The sequence below is a fragment of the Diorhabda carinulata genome, chromosome X, assembly GCF_026250575.1.
Source record: "Diorhabda carinulata isolate Delta chromosome X, icDioCari1.1, whole genome shotgun sequence".
Classification (NCBI taxonomy): domain Eukaryota; kingdom Metazoa; phylum Arthropoda; class Insecta; order Coleoptera; family Chrysomelidae; genus Diorhabda; species Diorhabda carinulata.
This window is the reverse complement of record NC_079472.1, coordinates 29032361-29058058: the sequence shown is the minus strand read 5'-3', so window position 1 is coordinate 29058058 and position 25698 is coordinate 29032361. Positions and strand designations below refer to the sequence as shown.

General features: G+C 31.3%; 2 protein-coding genes and 1 long non-coding RNA gene across 7 annotated transcripts in view; all 3 read right to left on the bottom strand.

Annotated features, from left to right (window-relative positions):
- Window positions 1-1913: 1913 nt before the first annotated feature.
- On the bottom strand, window positions 1914-5558 carry LOC130900801 (DNA helicase MCM9-like). The gene is made up of 2 exons (XM_057811679.1): window positions 4332-5558; window positions 1914-3641 (listed from the first exon to the last, which is right to left on the bottom strand). Exons 1-2 carry the CDS (start codon window positions 5431-5433, stop codon window positions 2077-2079), a joined length of 2667 nt encoding a protein of 888 aa, XP_057667662.1. The 5' UTR covers window positions 5434-5558; the 3' UTR covers window positions 1914-2076.
- Window positions 5559-6827: 1269 nt separating this feature from the next.
- LOC130901754 (uncharacterized) lies at window positions 6828-7331 on the bottom strand. The gene is made up of 2 exons (XR_009060325.1): window positions 7078-7331; window positions 6828-6990 (listed from the first exon to the last, which is right to left on the bottom strand). It is a non-coding gene; the product is annotated as an uncharacterized LOC130901754 (long non-coding RNA).
- A 1081-nt stretch (window positions 7332-8412) lies between these two features.
- Window positions 8413-25698, bottom strand: part of LOC130901752 (tripartite motif-containing protein 2-like) — a 53493-nt gene continuing 36207 nt past the window's right edge. For 4 of the 5 annotated variants that reach the window (XM_057813329.1, XM_057813331.1, XM_057813330.1 and 1 more), the window contains 8 exons: window positions 17563-17672; window positions 17076-17503; window positions 16722-16937; window positions 15244-15611; window positions 14815-15185; window positions 14528-14748; window positions 13972-14110; window positions 8413-13520 (listed from right to left, as the gene is read on the bottom strand). In XM_057813329.1, the coding sequence (XP_057669312.1) occupies window positions 13279-13520; window positions 13972-14110; window positions 14528-14748; window positions 14815-15185; window positions 15244-15611; window positions 16722-16937; window positions 17076-17503; window positions 17563-17672 (2095 nt within the window). In that variant the 3' untranslated portion in view covers window positions 8413-13278. Of the gene's footprint in view, window positions 13521-13971; window positions 14111-14527; window positions 14749-14814; window positions 15186-15243; window positions 15612-16721; window positions 16938-17075; window positions 17521-17562; window positions 17673-25698 lie in introns of those variants that run through there. The other variant, XM_057813332.1, reaches the window with a different exon arrangement.

Genomic DNA, 25698 nt, shown 5'->3' with positions numbered 1-25698 from the left:
GCCGCACGTCTCTAGAAGTTATAATAGGATATAATTTTTTTAAAAGTGGAATATTTTTACTCCACCCCAATTTCTTATTGCAAAGCGCCAATCGTTTGCTTACGTCACCAACGCCGATCGAGTTTCGCCCACCAAACTACAGCAGCATCCACATCACATTGTGTTTTATTTTCCTATCGTATTTTTTATCAGGATATCGAAGGCTGGATCAACAATGGTTCGTTATAAATATTGTATTGTACCAAAATGTACCAGCACAACTATCACTTCACCAAACAAAGTATGTTTAAGTATCTCTAATGGAGACAAATTTCGGAAAAAATGAAGTGATGCAATGGAAATGGACAGTTAAAGAAATACTGTTTTATCAAGTACAAGTAATTGGTTTTGTTGTGAAGATCACTTCCAGGTAAGTAAGAACTTTCATTTTTTATATTCAAAGCTTAGAATTCAAGATGCAGGGTAGCTGATGTATTCTTGTAACAATAATGTACAGTAGAATCTCTTTAAGTCGAACTCCAGGGGAAACGCAAAAAAATTCGAGTTATAGAGGATTTTGAGTTAAGCGGCACTGGATTCGGAGTTAGGGAGGGGAAATGCAGAAAGGAAAAAGTCAAGTACGTGCATTCAAATTTAAGTTACATAAATAATAAACATATATATTTAATTTTTTTTTGCTTCAAATAAGGTTGTTCCCTATCGATAGCATTGTCTAGGGTACAGAGAGCGGCAAATTCCTTTTCTTCCGAATTATTTGTCTTTTCTATAAAATTACGTAACGTATTTAATGCTGTTCTCGCCTCGTTGATAGAAACCCATGGAGTGCTCGTTACATGATCCAACTCATCTGTGTCTTCTTCAATCACTTCATTGTTCTGAGATACGGAATCTAGAATTTCTTGGTCTGATAACGTCCTGGCAGTCATAACTCCATCGTGTAGTAGTTTTAAGGTATTACTTGTGATTTTATTTTTTGTTTTGTCTGGTATTGACGTGGCGTCCGTACGGGATCTAGCCTGAATAATGTTGAAGAAAAAAAGGATTAACATGGAGCAAATATGACAACTAGACTAATTTTATTAGTAAGATATAAAATTGCTCTAATTTTCAAGACGAAATCGTCAAAATGTGGTACGGACATATTCTTTAAAAAAAATCTTTTATAAAACTACATTTTTTATGTAAGTTGGTTGACACCTTTCGCAGACATTAACTAAATTAAATTAATAGTGTTTCAAAAATTATAAAAAAAAATTTAAAACAGAAGAGACCTAAAATAAAGACGATTTAGAAACATAAACATATATAAAAGATCTAAGAAATTAATGAGATCTAGAGGTACCATAACTTTCAGGAAATAATAGTTTTCACATTTTATTTATTTTGTAATGAAAATCCAGACACTTTTTCACTCAAACACCATAAGTCCAACAAAATCGAAGTCGAATTTTCTCCAAATTAAATGTAATAATTTGTTTAAACTTTAACACTTGGTATCTCATAATTAAAGAGGTTCCGTGCACATTAAATCTTATTTTTGCTTTTGTCCCATAAATACGTCATTCTATCGATCTGCCTGTTCATCTAGTGCGGATTTTAACAGTCATAAAATCGTTATTTGTGGGAAAATAACTAGCCATTTCAAGTGAATCTATTTGGGGCAAGTTGTGTAAAGATCCACGAAAAAACCCCTGCTCCTTTTCTATCAACAAGTCAATTATGTAGTTAAAATAGCAATAAGTCACTCTAACCAGTAGCATTTTGTCAAATAGGCCGGCCGCTCTCCTACACAATGGGCGCTGATGACGTAGACATATTTGGAACGGATCGCGGGCGGTACAAAATATATTTAAACTTCTAAACTTTGTAAGTTGGTTATTACTAATCCTTTCGAATTGAAATAAACACCATTATTCTTGTAAAATTAAGTTGTATTTATTTTCGTTATAAAAGAATTAATTTTCCAATCTCATTCTACATACAATAGAATGAAATTTTAGGCTTAAAATAGTAAAGTTTAATATTATTAATAGTATGATAAACTGTTATAAATATTTACGTAATAATTCAATAAATTTAAAGATTAAAATCAATATCATCCACATTTTCTAACATCTGTGATTTATTGTTACTAGGAAGTCGTGCAGACTGGCTTGTAGTGGGGCCTACATTATCCCAATCAAAATCTAAATCTATATCAAGATTATGACTAGGTAAAAATTTCAGCATTTCTAAATCTGTTTGAATATTATCACAAGGTTTCTTTCTAGTTGAACTTACTTTTCGAGGTTTTTTTTGTTTATTAATAATGTCATTTGTTTTAAACGAATTAAAAATACTTTTTTGAGAAGTTAGTTTATTGTCATCTTCCAATATAGATTCATCGAAACCAGACTCCCACATACTGCTATGTTTTCTTTTAATTGTCTTTTCATTACCTTCACTTTCAACTGTTTGGTTAGTAATAATTGATGAGGATGTTACCGGTTCTGATTTAGTCTCTCCTAGAATGTCTTCTAATTTGTTCAGTGGTTTTATATCTTTAGCTTCTTGAAAAATATCATTTGGTAGCCTTTTTGAACAGTCATCGGCATTTGGATTGTTCAATAAGTTGTTCTTTTGAATTTTGTTATCTTGGTTAGTATTTGTACTTATTGTTGAATTGGCATTCTTATTGGACTTAGTGACGTTAATAGAATCATTAGAATTGTGTCTATTCTTTTTGTCTGCTTCTGTTATCACAGTTGTATTATCATCTTCAACTACATTTTTAATGTTTTGTTTTACAAAGAATCTTGATTGTATTTTGTGCTCCTTATTTGCATCTAACATATTCAATTCTTTTTCTAAAATGTCAAATAACTGTAATTTACTCAAAATGGTTTCTAATAAATCCTTATATGTGGCTTTAGGTCTTTCAGGAAACACAGAGATAACTTGTGTATTAAGATTCAAAACAGAAGAGTCAAAATCCATGGAGATGTCTATCAGAAAAATTGCAAAAATACTGTCAATTACAAGAACTTTTTCATGATACATAAGCCTAGCATGCCCTTCTGATAATCGTATCAAACTTTCCAATAATCTTACAGTGGTTCTTGCTTTATTTCTTGTACTCATTCTTCTTTGTATATTATAATAGGTTATTAATATTAACTGAGCATCTTCTGTTAATTTGGGCTGGAAATTTTTAATTTTTCTAAAATACATTTGTAAGTGCTTTAGAGGCCACAGTCCAAAATCAGTAAGTTTAGAAAAATTGTTACCCCCGTTAAGAATATAATCAATAACTAGACTATCCCATTCTTGATTTACTGTATCTCTTAATATCATCACCAAGTCAAAACGACTCAACAAAGGGCTTGGCAACGCTATATTTATAGGCATACTCTGAGAAGGATCTATATTCCCTTTGGGGTTGCATGCTGCCAATATGGAACATCGAGTGTTCAATTTGCAAACCATTTTCGCTTTTGCCACACTTATAGTTTGCTGTTCCATGGCTTCATGAAGAGACGTTCGATCATGTTCCTTCATTGAATTAAATTCATCAATACAGCAGATACCTCCATCTGACATTACTAGTGCACCTGCTTCTAACTGCCATTCACCATGTTCCATTGAGGCAGCAACTGTCAAACCTAAAAAAATTATATATTTAATTGTACTCACCCTATATACAGGGTGTAAATAAAACACCTGTATAAATCTTGAATAGATTTAACAAGGCTCTTGAAACTTTTGGAAATGAACTTATTGCATACAAGTCTGGGTCGCATCTATGTACAACATCAAAATTCTAGAAAGGTTTCAGTTGAAAGGTCTTTATAGTATTGTAAAGTCTCCTTGATGTATATTTAATAATGTAATTACTCAAGACACTAAAATGAAAAGTGTAAAAAAGAAATATCCAATGTATCTCAGAGCTCTAAGGTTTAGCAACCATCCTAACAATCTGGCAAAGAACCTAATAGTACCATCCATTCAGCTCAGTACACATTACACATGTGACTTACCTAATAGATTTTAGAAATGTTAGGCTTGAAATGTCCTATTACAGTGGGATATTAAAAAAAATTAGAAATATATTTTTGAATCTTAGGTAACAATAGGTGACCATAGACAATAAACTCAAAATTACTCCCAAAGTATCATTTTTTTATAAACCCCTTTAATATTATGTAAACATACTAAATTAATAGTTTCATTTAGGTATATTGCTACCAAAATTAACCCTGTTCAAGCAATAATATAAGGCACTTAAATTTCAATAACATGCAAAGTTGTAGGGGTTGCTAAGTTGTCTTATTTATACCTGGTATTGAACTAACCTGCAGATGTAGAGCCAACTCCAGTTGTCAAAACTGCACGAGGAACAATTTTGGAAGCAAACCTAAGTAGCTGAGACTTAGCAGTACCTGGATCACCAACAAGTAATAAATGTGATTCTGACCGAGTTCTCACCCCAGTTAAAGTTGTATCCTCTATAGAACTTCCTCCAGCTAACACACAAGCTATTGCCAATTTTACTGGATATAATCCATAAATATAAGAACAGAATGATTTTAAGATTAAATCTCTGCCTTCTAAAGGATTGGTGTCATATTTTTTCCAGAAATTATTGAATAGATATTCACTTTCTGGATTTGACGTAGAAAAAGATATACTGTTTGTATCTACTTGTATGTGATTAGCCTTAAATACTATGTCTACATCAATTTTTTTTCCTGGTGAAAATTCTCCTATTCTTCGTTTCACTATACCACATATCGTTACATCATCTCCAGGTTGACAACTATCAACCAAATCATCTTCTAAAGTAACCCACATGGTACTAAGTGTAGAACTCATTCCTTGTTGCCTCTCTTGTATTTTAATTTCTTGATAATCTTTACAATTATCTGTATCTAAATCTCCTAAACGAATTAAATTAGTTCCTTCACAACCTTCAGGGTTTTTACATTTAGTGGGCTGTTTTATTATATATTTTCGCCTATAATCAGCTTTAACCATATTTGAATATTTACACTTAACACATATGTAATTTCTTTGATATTCTAAAACTTTTGCTACAGTCATTCTCATAACAGTACCTGATATTTGTAAAAATTGTCCCTCTTCTTTATTGCCTGGAAAAACTTTGGCTCGTCGAGCCAAATGTGCCAAATAAAATATACGACAATGTATGTTATTTTTTAATTCTAATTTCTTGTCTATTTCTTTTAAAAGGGACAGTTGAGTCGAGAAAGCTGCTTTATCCCATTCTTCTAAACTTCGTTCTGGATCATTTAGCAATTCTCTGGCCAATTCAGGTTTGTATTCATTTAGTTCTATGAAGTTTATATTGATAGAAAAGTGTTTTGATGAATCATTACAGTTTAGTATAATGATTAAATCGTTTTTATGAAATGAACGTAAATATTCTGCTCGCATTTTTTTAAAAATATTGACATTTGAGATTCAGTTGTAAAATATTTTTATATCAATTATATACTCTAAAAACATTATAGTAAATATAATAACAAATAACCTTTTTTATACAAACGTCACTGTCAAAATAGGGAATTTTGTTATTTATTTATATTAGGGTGCAAGCACATGTTGTGAATGATAGAAGCTCAAGATTTAAATAAAGTTTATTAGAAACGGTCAATCATCACTATTCTCTTTCGTAAATATATCTTATTACAAAGTTTATACTTTGCCGAATTCGCAGACACTTCATTGAAGAAGTTCCAAATAACCCTTGTTTCATTACTCTAATAAAATTTCACACATTAAACAAAAACACACAGCCTCATCAGAAACTCAACTTTATATATAGATTTTGGGTCTCGTATATACTACTACCCCCTTTCTTGCTGCGGTACTGGAGAATCCAGTGTTTACAGCTGATCAACTAATGCCACTCTTTTCAACAAGTCTAGAATGTGGGATGGCTTTAATTGCCAGAGACTTCGTTTTCTATTTCATACGCTCCCAGATGTAGTCCTCTGTGCAACAAAACCTGTATGTCGCATTATCTGCTAGGTCTAGCGTCTTTAGGTGTTTGTTAGTATTCGCAGGTTGTTACATTTTGCAGATCTACTTTGGTTATAGTTTCACAGAAGAGCCCTTGTAGGTTGTCCGAATAATTGGTTTTGCTCTTATATCTACCTTCTTTTCCAGTGATTTTTCCATTGCTTTGTAACTGATATCACAAAAGGGTTCGGGTCCCATGAAGGGCTTGTCTGCCCCCAAACTCAACTTTAAAAAATAAAACAAATGAATTGTCTTCGAGAAAAAATAACAAACAATTCACCCTCCGATTTAAAAGTATTGGAATCGAAATCGGAGTTTTAATATCAATCGGAAGCTTCGATTTTTCGGAATCGAAGTCGAAGCGGTAACATCCCTGATTTTCATTGATAAATCAATTATCTCGATTTTAGTATACTATATAGATCAAGGAGGCTAACTAGCCCTAACGATTATAGACACACACGATCGTTTTGGTTAATACAACTCCATTGAATTTTTTTGAAAAATAACGACGAAAGTTGGTCTTAAATATACTTTCATTTTTAATTATGGGGAGAATGGGGCTTCATAAATGAAACAACAAACAATGAAACAAACGACAGTTTTTTAATGCATTCGAAAAATACAAAATAAGCATAAATATAAATAAATGTATATATGTATATATTAGAGTATTATATACACCGGGACCGAAAGGATCTATTGTGTTCCCCATTATTGCTGCGATATTGGGGATGCTCAGTGCTTACAGCTGATCTATTAATCCACTCTTCGTAGAATATGGGATAGATGTAGCTGACAGATATCTTCGTCTTCTATTTCATACGCTTTAAAGTGTAGTATTCTGAGGTTCCGTGAACGCTTAGTGGAATCAAGTTTGCCTCTTTAGTAAATATTTGGATATATTCGCTGTTAGTTCACATAAAGTTTCAGGTGTTTCAGGTACATTCTCTCCAACTATTTTAAAATCTGAAAAATAAACAATATTATGCTCATAATAATAATAACTACATACTTGTTTCAAACTGTAATCCGTTTGTTTTGTTTGTTACCTACCTGAACTTGTATTAGAAGTATCCTGGACAGATGAACTTAAGGTACTATTTTGTTCTGCTTCATTCAAACACTGTGTGGTTATTGACATCCTTTGTTTTTTTCAACATATATGGTCGTTCCTTAAAGCTGCACATCCGTTTCCTTCTATCTTCTTGGCATTCGAACTTCCTTGGTATACAACCTGGTTCCTAGCGCACTTTAGAGACTTTACCCATAATCTGATACTCTGTATAATTAATCGTATTGTTTGGCAACTAAAAAATGAGTTTTATTTAATACTTACATCAAAATGATCTTCACAGAAATAAATTGTGGAATTAATTGATAAAGTAAGAGCATCTTGCCTCCTTGACATTTTTAACCACTTTCTTCATATTTCTTTATTGTTTGGAACGTATATGAATAATTTAGTTTCAAGGCATGTAAATATTAATGTCATATATTTTAAAATATGTCCATATTCTATTAATCCATATATTTTTAGAATATTGTAAAAATCAGGTAGAAGGTTTGTTCCAACCAGCGTCAGAAACAGAAGGAAAATAATGGATGTTTTCATAGAATATCCTGGCTCTGTACACGACAATAGAGTATCTAGAAATTTTTCCTCAAAAAATAGCCTGGAACAAAAATGTGGCGGATATTATCTTTTGGGAGATAATGGCTATCCTTTGCTAACTAACTAACAAGGGTAATTTATATAGACCACAGCAAAATTATAATTTACAACTGTCAAAAAACCGTTATGTAATAGAGCATTGTTTTGGGTTACCTACTGAGCAGAAGTTTAGGCAGATGTATAATGTGAAACTGAGGAAAGTACGATTGATTTGTCACTTTATCAGAGCTGCATGTGTGCTTCACAACATTGCATTAGATACAAACTTTTTCAGAAAACGAACCTCTAGAATTGGATGAGAATAATATCTTAGATAATGAACCACAAATTGATGAATATGGAGAAATTATGCTATTATCTCGTGCTATTAGGAATCGAGTAGCGAACACTTTAACAATAAAAAGGCTACTGTAACAAATTCACTCATTCAATTTGTCAATATATAGATATATATAGATTTATAGTCAATGTATAGATACAAAAAAATATTTTACACATATGCGTTTTATAAATGATTTGCAAACTGTAAGAAATATATTTGTGATTGAATGTTGGAACAAACCCAGAGTTAATGTGTGAATTTGAATTCTTACATTGGAATTTTATGTATAGTAACCAATATTAAATTTATTTTGGATAGTCATTTTTCTAATTATTATGCTTGTCTGTAATTTATTATATGAGGTACTATTAATTAATAGCAATTAAAAACTTGATGATTTTAAAAGGTGTATATTTACAATAAATACTTTACAAAAATACAAATTAATGACTAGATAGATACAATAACAGCAGTATATTTTTTACGATTTTCACTTTACAATCCTTCATACTGAACTTAAATTTCACACCAAATTTAATAAGAAAATGGAAAATACAAAAAATACATAAGTACTTAAATATAATTATCATAAAAATGGCCTATAAAATAATACTATATTAAACTTAGTATATTAAATAGAACATTCGATTTGATTGAAAGATCAGATAAAATACAGTCTAATCTTAAAAAGATCATTTAAAATAAAGACTTTACATATCTTATAAAGACAGATTAAGAACATTGTACCAATTTTGAATTAAAATCAACAATAGTAGTTTATAACACCTGAACAAATAGTAGAGGTTTTCAGACAAGCATCTGCTAACATACTCACAATTTTGTCCATGTATTCATTATTACTTATTCGAATGTGAAAAAAATAGGGAAACCAAAGTTGCTCTTTTTATATATATCAACTATAACATGCTTCCAAAACACCTAATAAAACACTGTAAGAATATTTCATTAAGTTGTAATGTTGATGATTTTTGTTGTGTTGTATTATTAAATTCAAATATTCATCTATCATTTTGTTAACATGTTGGTTCTCGCTATGCATTTGTAGAGTTTATATAGAGTATGTGATGATAAGTCTTATTTAAGTTGGGTTGAGAAACGATACATTTGTATAAAAAAATTGCGAGTTTTTCAATTAAAAGCCCAGTGGTTAACTCATTTTCACTGAAATTCTGTATTAAAAATGGTTAAATGGGAATAAGTAAAGATATAAAGAGATGAATTTTCTGCCAAAACAATTTTTCTCAACTACTTTAGATCTGATTACAACTTTGTATTAGACAAAAAAGATTCGAAATAATTTTTGAGAAATAAATTCTCCAACAAAAGTAACACATAGTTAGTTTTTTGGCTAAGTGTTGCCTTATATATAAGAAGATTAAATATAATTAATTAAATAATAATTAAATAGCATAAGATTTTTTTTCAACACTTAGCTATTTGCCAATAAATGCAAAAATATTTGTTTCATTTGAACTCTTCCCAACAAATCTCACCTAAAATACGATTGTAGGTTTTTGGAAAAATTTGGGAGGACGAAACATCGGTCCTTCAACAGAAATCTCCTGATTTCGATTTTGATTTGAATTTGAAAGAAGGAGCTTTATTTACACTAGTAATTTCTTTTATTAAAACTAGTATTTATGAACGTAACGTTATTTGAAAGTCGAAGTTCAAACCTTTCTATCTGTATACCCAGTGTGACACAATGTTCTCAGCATAATAATAATGGCTAACATCTGTCAGCTTATAATTCCTACTTTTGTTGCTGCCGAAAATTTATACTTGAAATACAAAGTTATAAAATAAGAAATGGTTTATTTAAAAATCATTTTGTCTCAGATGGCGTTAAACGGAAAAGGCTTATCAAAAGTGTATGTGGCATAGATTAGATTTATTTAGATGTAGAGAATCAAGGTTTCAAAAGACAAGAAGAAATAGAAGATCAGAAGGACATAACTTGGCGATTGAAAGAGATTGTCAGGTTCACACACACATTGTTGATTTATTAGAACCACAAGACGTGCCCTTCACACTCATTTTCGTAAAAAAAAACAATAATCTTGATGCATGATAATGCTTGAATGCATATCACAAGAATTTGTCCAAAATTAACTTCGGAATCCCAACAATTTTCAATCCAATAGTGCATCTGTGGGATGTAATTAATAGTATGAGCTTTAGTAGTTCTGGCTTACAATTTACATATGCTGTCTCTCAAACTTGATCAAATATGGAATGCTCTTGATTAAAATGGAATGAGAGATGAGGTTATAAGTATGCCTGGACCCTGTCAAGCGGTAATTAATATATTAAACTATAAAGACCAGGGTTGAAAAGTTTTGAAACAAATAAAAATAGTAAAGTAGTAGTAGTAAAGCCATTTGAAAAGAATATTATAAAAATGAAAGGAAAAAAATAATTTACAGGCGAATTCAGATCGGGAAGAGGATGGGGGTGAGTTTTTGAGGGTAAAAACCGGTTTATCTCGATTTCCAGCAAAACTACAAAAACTATAGAAAAAGTTTAATAGCAAAGTTGTAACTAATAAAAAGATCTATAACTTTTGTTTCAATACATTTTTCAAATAACCTCAAAATTTATGTGAAGAATTTAAAAAACAAAGTTTTCAGTATTGATTTTCATCTTTTGCAAAAAAACTTTTTTCACAGAAAATGTGGTGAAAACTAACCTTTCATGTCCCCAAATACTAGTGTAATTTATTTGATTTGAAATATATATTTTTCAACATTATTTTGACTTAATATCTAAAAAGCACCCTAATTTTCAATTAAAATTCACCCCTCAAAATATCAGGTTTTTTTAAAAAGTCGGAAAGTCGGCGAGTTTTTTATTCGTTGTAATCTCTACTTTCTGATGATGTAAAAAAATATTACCAACACCATGGTAAATTTTCTCATAAGAGGCAAAAAAAGAAAAAAATCGCATCTGAAAATTTTCAATTTTATAATTTATTAAAATTTTACACACTAATTAAACGAAAAATCTAAGATTCCATGTAATATTGATAAAAACATAAGTAATTAGAGTTGAATATTTTAATAAATATGTAAAAATTGTATATAATTATTAAAAAAAATTTCGAATGCAAATTTTTTCAGTTTCTTTGTCTTTTCTGAGAAACTTTACCATAGTGATGGCAATATTGTTTTATACCATCAGCAAATACAGATTTCAATGATATAGATCTTGTAGTTTTGTCGGAACTCGGAACAAATCGTTTTTGCCCTTATAAACTCACCCCTTTCCCCTTTTTATTATTTTTAAAGGTTTTACCCTAGTTTTAGTTAAGATCCCTCCATGCCCTACAATTGGGAATTAAATAAAAAAATCAAATCCAGTTTGATATTGGTGAAATTTTAATTTTACCTTCATTCTAATTTAATTTTTGATAAAAGTGATTACGCGATATTTTAAGATTAAAAAATAAAAATTGTGCGTCAATTTTGTTGGAAAATGTAGTTAAGAGAGATCTGATAAAAAACCTTAATCCGAATAATATTTGACTATTTTTGTGTATATATAATGTTATTATTTCTTAAAATTCACTGGTCAAATTTAGTTATAAAATATTTGTAATTTTCAAAACTTTGAAGCTAAAATCCTAAAATGAAACAATATTTCCTATTCTGCCTTGCTATGTATTTAATGTAAATATTTTGAGAATCAAGATATTATCCTATGGTGAAACTGCTTTATTATCTAGTATGAGAAAACGTCATAAGCTTTGAGAAGGTTCACAAAAGATATATTTGCAGTGCTATTTCTATATCAATTGCGCAAATACAGAATCTCTCCTGCCAAACGCAAATTGCAGATACTAGATATGATTTTATGTCCATCCAAACTTATTTCTGCGTTAACCAAAACTTTCATACAAGTTAGCGTTATTTGAAGATGAGGTTGTTAAGCCAGTTATTTAAGGATAGAAAAAAACTTGGTACCTCGTACAATTGTATAATCCTGCAGTAATAATTTGTTGATTATAAACCCGCGTTTTTTTATTGCCGACACTAACATTCATAATTTAAGTAAATTAGAAATTCTGGATTGTAATCAACAATTCATCATAACAGGTTTATACAAGATTTATACAAGAAATTTTTAGGTAGTGGTTTAAAAAACAAACTCAACACTACCTTTCTCAAAGCACTCAGGTTTCTTTTAGATTTAGAGAAAATATGACCAACAAGATACTTATATGACTAAGAGTGTTATCTATCTAAAGAGATGTTTAACACTAATATCCCCACATACCGCGTTCTTTCACTTTCAAATTTCGCGAGCGTCATAATCTTGTCCGCAGCGTTGCCACATATAAGTAACATGGTACATTTTTCTCAATTATTCACTAATTATTCTTATTATAAGCTTTGAAGTTTCAAATGAAATAAAGAATAAACTTGGACGTCCCATAAGCATCAATGGAAATAGAAAAAAAATTTAATGTTAATATCTTTTTTGAGTTCCCTGTAGACCTCTGAAAATTTAACTGGTTGATTATCTTATAATAATATACTAATATTCCAAGTTTCATTAAATTCTGATTGCAAATTCTTCAGTACTACCTTAAATACAGTTCTTCAGAGACTTTTGAGGGTTGCTAACGAAAATCCAAATATTTATCTGTATTATTTATGTTTAAAATGAAGTAATTTGTCTGTGTAATCATTGAAAGACACTACCTCCTTTGGGAAGAGCTTTTGCTTAAAGATGGTTTAGTAGTTTAGATGAACAAAGAATCACATCTAGTATCTATAGTTTGACATAAAGGTTTCTAGATATCCTGTATAGTTAATATGGTCCGTTTAGATCAATCTGAACGATAATTTCGAATAAATCACAGATAAACTAAGCCTGATACACATGTACCAATAGAATGATAAAATTGTGCGCGAGCAACTTTCGACATACTACAATCTAGAGTTATTAATACCTTTTCCATTGAAAAATGTGGAGAAAATGATCATTTATTAACACAGGAACCTAACAATTTTAAAATTTATCTTCTATTAATACCATAATGTAGTATGTCAAGATGCAAAGGTACAAATATAAGTATATAATTATCCTTACAGTAACACAAGTCAAATCTTTCACTTCTGACAATCCTCCAAAAACCAACAGTTGACATATGTTAATTAAATACCTCGCATTATCAAAAATTCTCAAAACCAATCTTCTAACGACAATTGTCAAAAACATGTAGTTGATGTAACGACTACCAATACCTATACTTTTTCACACAATTATTGCCCAAATCTATAACAATGACATGATGATCATTTGTAACTGCTACTCCACTAGGTCTTTTGAGTTTGGCGTCATGAGAATCGATTAAATGATTTATATTGTTTTCAGTTAGTGAGAGAAGTTGAACATAAGTGCGGCCTTTTTGTTCCGTTCTTGTCAGAAGCACCTTGTTGTCACAGTCTATGGAAATACCACCATATCTACCTTTACCTAAAAAAATATTTATATTCTATTAAATAATCACATGTTAACAAAATCCATAGTAGAAGTTTGCTATTTAATAAAATTCTAATTCAATTTTTACTAATGAAGATTTAAAATTGAATCACAACAACCCTTCATATTATATTGTACCAGAGATATAAATTGCACTAGTTTTCAATAAACATACACATTTTTCTGATATTATACTTTTTCTTTTAATTACAGTTTCCGTCAGTAATGTTCTATTTTTAAGCTAAAATCTATAGCACCATGACTTATTTCCATCAAGATCTCTGCAGTATTTTTTGTGAGTCTGATGTAGTAGTTAATAGTGTGTTTAGTATGAATATCATGAACAATCCCAACTTACTCAAATTATTAGCTCTAATATTTTCTTTGTACTAATTCGTACAATTTTCTATATTACATCTATTTATTTTAATTTTGTACAAATTACCTTTCCCTTCATCATAAATAACTTCCATAAAATCTCCTTTAGCTGAAAACATTTGTACCCTCGAATCAGCCACAACTATTTCACCCAATGGACCAACTGCTACTGAGGAGATTAAATTGAATGTGCCTTTCTTTCCAACCTGAAACAAAAAGAAAGGACATTAAAGAATTTATAATATATATTCCTTTTATCGAGCTATTATTGATTCTTTTATAAACTATTTTATCATTTTAAGTCCTAGGTAAGGACTTAAGGGATGCGTTATCATGGATACAGGACCACTTTACGTAATTTATTTTAAAGAGCTCGTTAAAAAGTGAAATGATGTGGTGTAGAAGTTGAAAATTGAAATGATCAAACTAATATTATAAGAAATAGTTAATAGTAGTAGATTATGGTGAGAAGGAAAATGAGATGGGATGAGAAAAAGGAAAAAAGCTAATAGTACAAACAATTGAATTGAGGAAAATATTTGCAAGAGTTAAAAATTCTAGAATAGCTTTAGCCGTAGTTATTTTGATGTCTCTATACTTTTTAAAATTGTTAGTTTGAATACCTGAAATAATATTTTGCCTTCCCCATCGAATACGTAAACACAATTCATTCCATTATCCGCTATAAGAATATGACCATAGTTTTTATCCACTGCTATATCTATAGGTTCTTGAAAAGCATTGTAAGTGAAAGATTTTATAGTTTCACCGTCTGTTGTCATTTCAGTTATGAATTTCGTTCTCCAGTTTATTACTATAAGACCATCATTAGATATATCAATGCCTATAAAAAATTAAATGTTATATAGTGTTCCCCAAGAATTTGCTTGATCTGATCTTAGAAACTTACCTGTACAACTTCTTCCTAATAAACCTTCATTAGTGACATGCTTCATAAATTCCAGCTTATCATTCAAAACTTTGATCCTTGAATTACCAGTATCCAAGACATAAACAATTTGATCTTTCTCATCGATTGCTACTGCTACAGGTTGCATAAACTCATCTTTACCACTACCTCTTGAACCGTATATACATACAGGATTGTTGTGATCGCTTACATCGAAATAAAGCGGATTATCCTTTATAGGACGATTTATCACAGATATTTTGATACCATATCTACCAGACTTTGGTGCCCTGAAGTACAATTTGTAAGTACCGTCATCACAATCTTCCACTCTTACAGGGTAAGTTTCGTCTGAAGATGATGGATTTATACTAAAAAAAAAATACAATATGAAACCAGTATTTCGACGATATTGAATAAAATGTTCACCTTTCTTCGGCAGTTGCCATGAGTAATTCAGCTTCAACGGGATCCCCTCCGTTCTTCCTTTCATTTCCGTGATAATCTACGGTAATGAGCGTAACATAATTTTCTATACCAGCTATAGTATTTCCTTCCAATTTAGCAGTACAAAGTCTAGGAAAAGTGGTACTAGTTCGAACTTTCCCCAGAACGCTCAAATGTTGCTGAATTTGTTCGAAACTGTCGTTAAGATCGAAATCGCAGGTAAGAAAAGCGTTTTCACGCGGTTCGCTTAAAGCTACAGTAGAATCTAATTTTTCTGATAGGATTTCAATTCGTTGCGTTATATTTCTTACTTCTACTTGATATTGGAGACCTTGACATTCCTGCTCTACCTGTAGAAATATATGTAATTTTATCCCGGTAATCAATTAGTGAAATAGATACAATCGCAGTTGTTGAAGATCTTTAATAAAATTATTTTGTTAATAGTTAGGATACTGGATGGTATGTATCTTTAAACCCCTATAAAAAACTTTAAAAAATGAAAAAATATTAATGAGAGGTGTATTATATGCAGGGTTGTTCAGGGTCTAATTTTTGAATGTCTTAAAATAATTCTTAATAATATTTTGTGTAATTATACCAAGAAGCTCGATTACTTTTGAGTAAATGTTTCTTTAAAGTATCAAGATCAAGCTATGACTTAGTTACTTTATTTTTTGGTAAAAGTTGATTGAAATCTTGATTCAAAAAAGTAAGTTGGACACTGAAAATTATTTATGTTCTATTTTGTGTTATATTTTGAAAAATATAGTAGGGTAACTAACCATCTAGTTGTACAAATTAATATTAACTTTGGAATTTCAGCTGTTATATTTGTTTCTGTACAATTAGTGATTTTTTCTTGAATTATTTTGTTTTTTATGATATACAGGGTTTTCAGGGATTTGATGCCAAAATTACGAGAGATGATGTGTGATACAAAAAAATTTCTTATACGACCCCTCGTTTCTGAGTTATAGGCATTTAAAGTTGCCAAATAAGAACTTATATTTAAGTATATTTTCTAAATTATACATTCGAACATTATGAATTTTCAATGGATGCTTAATGAATAAACAATTCTACATCACTATCTGAAGGCCAGGGGAGGCTCATGCCCAATGGTTAACAATCCGTAACTTTTACAGGGACAATGAATACAAGCTAAGTTAGCAAAAATGAATTTTTCAATCCTTGTTTAACTCGATAAAATTTATTGTTTAGGAGATATGTAGATTTATAAATCGTGGTGCATGTGAAGGAAACCATTCTCCATAAAGAGACATTCTGAAGAATTTCCTCATATAAGTAACATGATTGTGTTTTAATACCTCCTGCAAGTATTTTCAATAAATTATTTATGATAATTTTCTTCAGAATGTCTCTTTATGGTAAACAGTTTCCTTGACATGTACAAGGATCTTTAAATCCTACATATCATACATAACAAATTTGAATACCTTATTTTTTTCATTTTCTATTAAAGTATGCTGTTCTTCTAAGACACGTTTCTTTTCAGTACAAATAGCCGTTACACTATCAATGACTTCTTGCTTCCTTTGATCCATTAGTGTCTGTATCTGTTGGAATGTTTCATTGATTTTGTCTAAACAGGTGTCTTTGGCCGTTTCGAGCCTTCTCAATTCTGCACTAACACCTTCTTGAGCTTGAGACAACTGAACAAAAAATAATTGAATTTATTATAGGCTATGAATATTAGCTAGTTTTTTTTTAATACTAAAATAACAAATAAATCAACGTAGAAGATGTTTACTACAATATTATGAATATATATTATAAAAATAAATTCTTACCTTAGAAATACACTCATTGGCTTTATACAACAGAATTTCAGACATTCTTTTGATAGCTATAGAAAACGGTATGATGGTATGTTCGCAGCTGGTGGTAGCATCATTATGGGACCCTCCGGTACAGAGTGTACAAAACACAGTATCACAAGTTTCACAAAATAACAATTCTTGATTTATATGTACGGAACATTTTGGTATGACCTCCCTTCTTTGTCTCGACATTAGATCCAAAAGTTGATTAACTAAAAACGATGGTGGAAGAGCTGATACTCCTCCACGAGGGATATGAATTAATTCTCGACATATCGGACATCGGAATGTGCCCGTGTCTCGCGTCTGGGAGGCTGCTATCCTAGTTAAACAGTGCAAGCAAACGGTGTGAGAGCATTGAAGCAGTTTTGGAGTGTGTTCTTGGCCATCGTACATACCTGAATTAAAACAGTAACTTTTCAACAATTTTTAATTGGGAAGAAAATGGTACACTTACATAAGCAAGTCCCGCACGTCAAAAAACTCTCATTAAAGTCTTCGTAGTTGATGCTAACAGTTTCTACTAATGTCGAGTTCATACTAACCATCCTCTCTCCCAGCCTCGTCCTGCAACAACAAAAATATATAAATATAGATTCTATCACTGGTTGTGGTGATACGTTAAATCGGACTCTTAATACCGTGAGATCTGACAAGGCGAGGAAGTACTATAATTTTCTTAATAATTGTAAAATATAAGATTTGGTTTTTGGAATTTTTATAAAAAATTGAAAGGGCATGTACATAAATATGTGATAAGACATAATATTTATTCACCATTATAACTGGATAGCGTTACGCATATTCTTACCTATGTCTTTGTTGGACAGCGGCGGCCCGTGGTTCAATAAGTCGGGGTGCCAATGTTAAAGTAAAAAAATTTGCTAGCACTTCCAACTTCTAACAATATTATTCTTGCTTTATCAATTCGTCAATCTGAGTAAGCAAATTGAAGGATCTCATTAAAAAATTAGAAATTGATACATTACAATACTATCGTCGGTGTTGCAGATTTTCTGCGGTTTCCCTGCAAACTGGTGAACTGGTTCTCCAGTCAAATGGCCGACGATAGGGAATAACGTAGCTGCCGCCCTCCCCGCCTGCCCCCATTTAAATTTAAAAAAATCAAATAAAAATAAATAAAATTTTTCAAAAATCAAAAAAACCCAATACGAGAAGGACCGTTTTTGCCTGCTAGCTCTCTTTTCGAGTTCTTTTGGCCCAAAATTGCTACATCACCGCTTTTCCACTTCCAGGAATGTTAGCAAACACAACACGCAACCACCACAACCCCGGCCCTGCAGAGGGAAAAAATTCCTATATAAGGACTACCTCCAACAAATCCTCCTATTGAAAAATTTTCATTATCCTACCAAATTCTATCCAACGAATCTCTCTCTGCTGAATACTAAGTACTTGGCCAACAAATTAACTTTATAGATAAGAGAGAGACTCATTGGGTATTTTCTAATCGAAGTAGGAAGTTTACATGTATGATATGGAATATTTAAAGAATGGTCCTTATATAGGAAATATTTTTTTTGCAGAACTGAAACTGTGGTGTTTTTTCAGGAGGGGTTTCCTTTCATTTGGAATCAGCTCATTGTATGTGTTCTCGCCAAAATGTGCGCGAAATTTTATTCTAAAGTTTTAAAAGTAGAAATTAGGCAAAAACAAAACGGCTTTCGGAGAGTGTAGGAGGATGCTGTGTGGGCAACTAAAGCTGCGGTTGATTATTCCCTCGTCGGCCATTTGAGTATAGATACAGGAATAATATATCTCGACAACGGAATACAACGTTAAAAATCATGACTTCCAGGTTTTTCGGAACGTCTGGTTATCCTGTATACGGCGAATTAGTGCAACTTTGTAAGTGAAGGTTTCGAAATAAATCCATTTACTCAAGAATTTATTTACTCAACAAATTAAAATTGATATTTCATTCAATCTTTTTCAAAATATTTATATTGATTCGATTTCCTTTTAATAATCATGAGCCTTCGTCCAAGTTTTAGTTAATTTGCTTAATTAATTTCTACTGGTCAGGAGAGTGATTTAATTTTCACTCCATACAGCAGTACTGACCACACATAACATTCCATGAATCCTATTCTGACGTGGAGGTTTAGATTTCTGTTTGCAAAAATTGAGGAGTACTTGACAAATGCCTTTAGAGCCGTTTCAATTCTGATCTTGATTTTCACATTCTCGGTTGATTCTCTCTAATAGGATTTGAAGATCTTCTCCACTCTTAGCCAGTATAGCAGTATCATCGGCGATTCTTAAGTTGTTAATTAACGTTCCTCCGATGAGAATATAGATTAAATAGATGTGGAGAAAGAACGCAGCCTTAGCGAACTTCCTTTTGAATTTCGATTTCGTCTGTCTTCATATCCTCAACAAGTACTACTGCAATTTTATTGTAATGGATACTTTTGATTAATCGTATATCGCTTGGATCTAAGTTAATAGTTGTCAAATTCTCTATAAGTTTATCGTGTTGGACTTTATCTAAAGCCTTCTGGAAATCAATGAAACAGACATATAAAATTTTTGTTGTATTCTCTGCACTACACTGTAGTAGTACTGTGATAGCGAATAATATTTCTCTAGTTCCTAATCCTTCTCTAAAGCCAAACTGCGTTTCATTTGATTGTTTTTCACATTTTCGATATAGGCAATGGAATGAGTACTGATTTAAGCCAATCTTTTGGAATTACCCCTGTTTTATAGATTTTGCTGAACAATTTTGTAAGATAGGTCAAGTTTCTATCGTCCAAAGCCTTCAAGCATTCTATTGGAATGTTGTCAGATCCGGCTGCTTTTCTGGTTTTCGAGATTTTTATGGCATGCTCCATTTCGAACTTAAGAATACATAGCTCTTCCGTAAGTCCGCTTTTTTCTCCCGCATCATTTCGTTCTGCTGCAAATAGGCGCTTGATATAATCTTCTAAAGTCCGTTTTTTGTCAACTTCTGTCAACTGGATCTCTCCTTCGGTGTTAATTTCGCATCATGCAACTTCTGGTTTTTCCACAAAGAAGAATGTGCTAAAAGAAGAACGTTTTAACGCCATTCTTGATATTTCGGTAATGGATTCAACGTTGGTATAAGTGCCATATTAGCCAAGGCGAGTACTTTATAGGAAATTAACTTTTTGTTGTTATTTTTTATCACACCTCGTAATAAACGAAACTGGAAACTGTAGGCCTATAATTGAACAACAATATAAATGGAACTGAACGGACCAGTAATTTAGGGAATTTAACGTTTTTATATGCTACATAGTGCATGAAAAAGAGTAATTATCAAATTTATCATTACAGTAAAAATATATTAAACAATTGTATGATGCAACATTAATCGTATCCCGACAAAATGTAGTGACCTACTTTATTCAGTAATAAAAGTTAATATTAAACATGCATAATCCGATTCAAATCTATTCAAAGTTTGAAAACGTATTCGCATTTTAAAAATCAAGATCATTTATTTTTGTGTGTGTATATATTGAAACATGTGTGCTTTTGGCAACGTAAATATATGACAGATTTATCTAACGTTTTTGTTTATTTACTTTCGATATAAGAGTATTCAAATTTACTTATAATAATAACAAGAATACATTTAAATTCGTTATTTTGTATTCAATGGTAGAAATCGTCTTTCTGACGAAAATGCCGATAAGGATAAACAAATATAAGATACTTTTCATCACAACCTCGTCACGTTTAACTAACTCGAAGTTAAACTGGTTCGCAATAGAATACTTCGAAAGTTTCAACGAAACATCAGCAAACAATTTATAGTAAGAAAATATTTTTCGAATTGTTTATACATTGGTAAGCCAAATATCGGTGGAGAGCTCGGGTTTAACATTACAAATAGAGTTTTAAATCGATGGGATCGATCCTACATGTGCTACAAAAATTATTAAGGGTCAAAGGTTAAAATTTGAGGTTTTTTTTCTCGAAAACGGTAAATTTTATTACAAAAAAAACTCAAGCTAAAGTTGTAAACCTTAGTTACGATTCTTGAGTCACATTATACATGATATGCACATATAAGCCACGTATATACATATGAGGCAATTAAGACAAGTATAAATACCTATTTGTATCTCAAAACAAGCTCAAAATGACGCAGAGTGGAGAAAAAAGGTAATAAAAAGTGTAAAAAGAGCTATTTTATAATTTCTACAACATATCAAATTTGAATAATGATTAATCAAATTTTCTACAAGATAATTACTCCATTTTGTTTAACGTTGTTACTCGTATTTTTTGCAACACCGTGTATTGTGTAATTATGTTATTTAAACACTTTTTCAGTTTAATACAGTTACTTCAATAATTTGGACCTATTCAAAATTCTACAACGTAATTAAAGACACTAACAAACATATATTCCGGTAACTTATAATAAATTCTAACGCGATTTAGATGTCATTGTACGGCGTGAGAAAGAAATAACTTTCAATAATTTTTAATTGTGTTTAAAGCCGGGTTTAAGTGATATAATTTGAATAAAAAGGTAATTACACACCTATTGTATATAATAAGAAATTAGAATTATTATAATTTGTTCGAAGACGGGACGTTAAAATTATTTTTAACTAGCTGCAAACACAGTGGTGAAAATATAAATATTGGGATATGTTATTCATTTCATAATTGATTGATGGATTGAAATATTGGTACCCGGAGAGTTGAAATGTTCGATTTGACGGTTGGAATATTGTATGAGTTTACCAGAATAGAGAGAAAGTAAATAAATGCACCAAATGTCAATAATTTGTTGAAAGTTCGATATTCTTTTTAATTTAATAAAATAACTACAGCAAAACCGTGAAAATATTTATCTAATATAGGATAATTTACTTATTTGCAACGACTGATAAGGAAGGAATTACATTTTTCCAATTATAGTTTGTTGACTCATTACCCGCAAACCGACAATAATCAATGAAAGCTGTAAATTGCAAATAGTAGAATGAACAGTTGTACTTCAAAAATAAATTTATTTCTTCTTTATGTGGGAGCCATGAAAAAAGGACTAGAAACAATTCTAAGCGTGCATCTTATAGAATTATTCATAAAAGGTGTAGCCTTAAAAGATGCTTTCCGGTTGAGAGAGAGGCAAAAGAATAATGAAATATACAAATGCAGAAAGAGGGTAGAATACGAGTAAAAAGAATAAAAAATCTATTAGTTTAAAAGACGGACCATGATCACGGATTTCAAGGGGATGCTACAAAAGAAGAATTTGAGGAGAAATCCATAATAAAAGGAAAATAAATATCAACTTTCACAAATGGCACGATATCAAAAAGTTGAGCAAGAGATGGTGTGTATGTTAAGGAACTGAATATTCAGAAGTCTGACTGAAAACTGGATATAATATCCTCCAAGCGGAATCTTACGCAACGGAGAAGATAGGTAGAATTTTAACAGGAAGTGGTGAATCAAACAATACAAAAATCTAAATTACTGAAAAGAAAACAAAAAATATAATAAGATTCACGAAGCACCAAATCCAGAGAAACATTAGAGTGATCAGTAGACATTGTACTGTTGGAATAAGACTTCAGAAATGGGAAGTGTCTGCTTTATCTTGACGGAAAAACGACGTCAAATACTGGGATACGGCACAGTAAATTGATTCGAAGAAATGGCAGAATAAGAAATAGAAAAAGTTAAAAGCTTCATTCTAAGTCTGCCTATAAGTGAGCTATAAAAAGGAAAAAGATAGGAATGTTGTTACGCATTTAACTAAGTGTTCAAATTGTGGAACAATGGGCCTCCTCCGGTCCCCGAGAGATGTCGCATGAGGATAGCGATCTCCTAGTTTCAGCACAGCTACTAAAACACCGACAAGTGCCCTCCGCTCCACTGGCGAATGTTGATAAAAACAATAGGAGTGAGTTTGTTTTATTCACAAAAGTATTTCTTAATATCTATTCAATAATATTGTCAATATTATTTCAATATCCCTATCATCATCGTCATTTAGGTATAAGTTGAAATATCAACCATAGCATTTCTATGAATTCTACCACATTCCCTTTTAATATATGTGACATATTTTCAAATCTTACACTGGATTTTAATTGATGCCACGTGTGTTCAATAGTAGGAGCCAGATGCACTACTGCACATCCCTCAGTTTTAGCCAAAACATGACATACAGACCCTTTAACAATATTAAACACAGCTAATGTCTCTAAGGGATCATCTGTGGTATCCCAACAACGCATTTGGAATCTCGTATGAAATACTCTGATTTGTTTTTCCCTATTTGATGATAGTCATCATGAATCTACCCAAGCTTTATTTCTAGTATCATACCTATTATACAATGTCGCATCGAGAGTATAATTAATCGATTTTCACATTACAATAAGAAATTTTTACCACTACTTTGAACGGTATAGGTAACTCCATTTTTGCTTATCTTTATGAATCTTACTTAAAACGCACCTCAAGTTGCTTCTTACTTTCCACTGCATGTTCAGATCTTGTCAGTGTTTGGCTTGGCCAAGTTGACAATAAATTCATTGCCCCTGAGACCTCTATATTTAAGAACCCAGAGCAGAGAAGGAAATGTCCTTTGTCATGTTTGCGTTTGTATACTCCTGCTCCAGCCAGGTCTCTTTTTTTGATTCATCCGTTTAGTTGAAGTCAGCATCTAAAGCCAAGACCTTATCAGAATATTATCCTCAACATTTTTTTTTCTATTTTTGTGTCGAACAGGTATGTGTCGCTCCGTATCAGATCCAGTTTAGTCTCTTCTCTATTATCAAGAAATTATAAGAAATAAACATTTCGAATAAATCTGTATTGTATATTGTTTTTTTTGCTTATTTTATACAACAACGAATTCTAATATTAAATATAAATAGTTATTAAGCCACAGTTAAATACGCAAATTGAAATTTTATTTTGTCGTAGCTAAAAATGCATGACATCGATTTATTCTTAAATTTAAATCACGTACGCTTTGCCGAATTTATGAATAAACTATAATTTTATTTTAGGGCGTCCTAAATACTTACTGGTACTAGTTATTTGAGATTGTAAACTAGTTTGTACAAGTAAGTACTCGATGTTTGAAGTGAAAATTAAATAATTTGGAACGAAATTCACATTATTGTATTCTATTGAAATTATGCTGTGTTCGTTCAACATGACCATTCTCATATTACAATGTTATGCGCTATACGATATCTTCATTATTCACTATTCACATTCTCTTGAAACAATGTATTCCGTGAACAATGGCTTGTAAGTCGACAGAGAGAAAATAGAATGGAATTCCACAATCCCAACATTCAAATAGTAACTAGAAACCCTGCAAGCAATTTTACATTTTACATACCGATAAAAATTCTTATTCTCACGAATCGCTATGGAGATAGAATCAACTAGGAAACCGAGGTATGTGTCGGAATTAGATTTCTCGGAAAGATATGAAATTATACCGTGAATTTTATTTGTTTTGCCAAGATCTTAAACAATATTTCGTTGCAAGGTAGGGGCATATGCAGAAAGAATTGGAAAGACTTCATCGCTAAGTATCCCACGAAACTTCATGATGAAGAACGAAATGGAAGTCCACCGGTTTCGGATTCCATTGTCCAGAAGATCCAGTTAGTTAGTTGTTCAAATATCAGAAGTTTACTGTCTTGATCTTATTAAATGCATTCCTGAAGTTTTCCGTGGCACAATTGAAAGAACTTTAACCGAAACGTTGGTTTATCCCAAGGTAAACGCTGAGTGACGAATACAAAGATAAAAGCCTTTACTGCGCGAGCAAGTTTCAAAATATTTTAATAATGACTTAAAGAAAAGTCGAAATGTCAAGTCAAGAACAAATTAAGAACATTTAGATGCATTATACCGCGGAAGTACCCAATTTTTTACTTGCTTTTAGTATAAGAATCTACTACTACCAAAACGAAAATTAAAAATTTAAGTGTTGTGTCCTATTCACAAAGATAAAAAATTATATTCATTTTCGATGTTTTTTAAGTTGGAATTTTTGAAACTGTTGGTAATATTCATACTAAAAACACTGTTTTCACTATCACTACATTAACACTCATAATTAGACTGTCTGACGCGCGTACCTTCAATCTCTGAAGACGATAACTTGGTTATTGAAACGCGCGTCAGACAGTGGAATTGTGAGTGTTGGTGTTGTGGTAAACAGTATGTTCAGTTCGATGTCATCTCTTATTAAATAATTTTATTACACATATTTTTGATAGCTGGTTCGATGGAAGTTAAAAAAAATGGATAAACTTTCTGAAGTGGCGTCACAAGTTTAACATATTTTCCAAAAAACATGCAGATTTATAAACATGATATTTCAATGTGTTGTAGTCGGACTTGTTGTAGCCGTAAAATGTCGAAATAATATCAAGTTTAAACTTATTAGTCGAAAAAGTACGTGGTTTGTTGTTGTCTCCAACAATTTAACTAAGCAATATATCAGTAAACATAGTAAGTAGATTACTGAAAAAAGCAAATTAAATGAAATTCTTGAAAATTTGTTCCATGAGAATCCATTTTGGATTTTTCGGAAATGCGGATT

What these genes read in the sequence shown, in the direction of transcription:
- LOC130900801 (XM_057811679.1), bottom strand. Translation starts at nt 5,433, where the DNA reads ATGCGAGCAGAATATTTACGTTCATTTCATAAAAACGATTTAATCATT. An exon ending in AGTTGGCTCTACATCTGCAG is followed by an intron (nt 3,642 to 4,331) that starts GTTAGTTCAATA and finishes TAATTTTTTTAG; the next exon opens with GTTTGACAGTTGCTGCCTCA.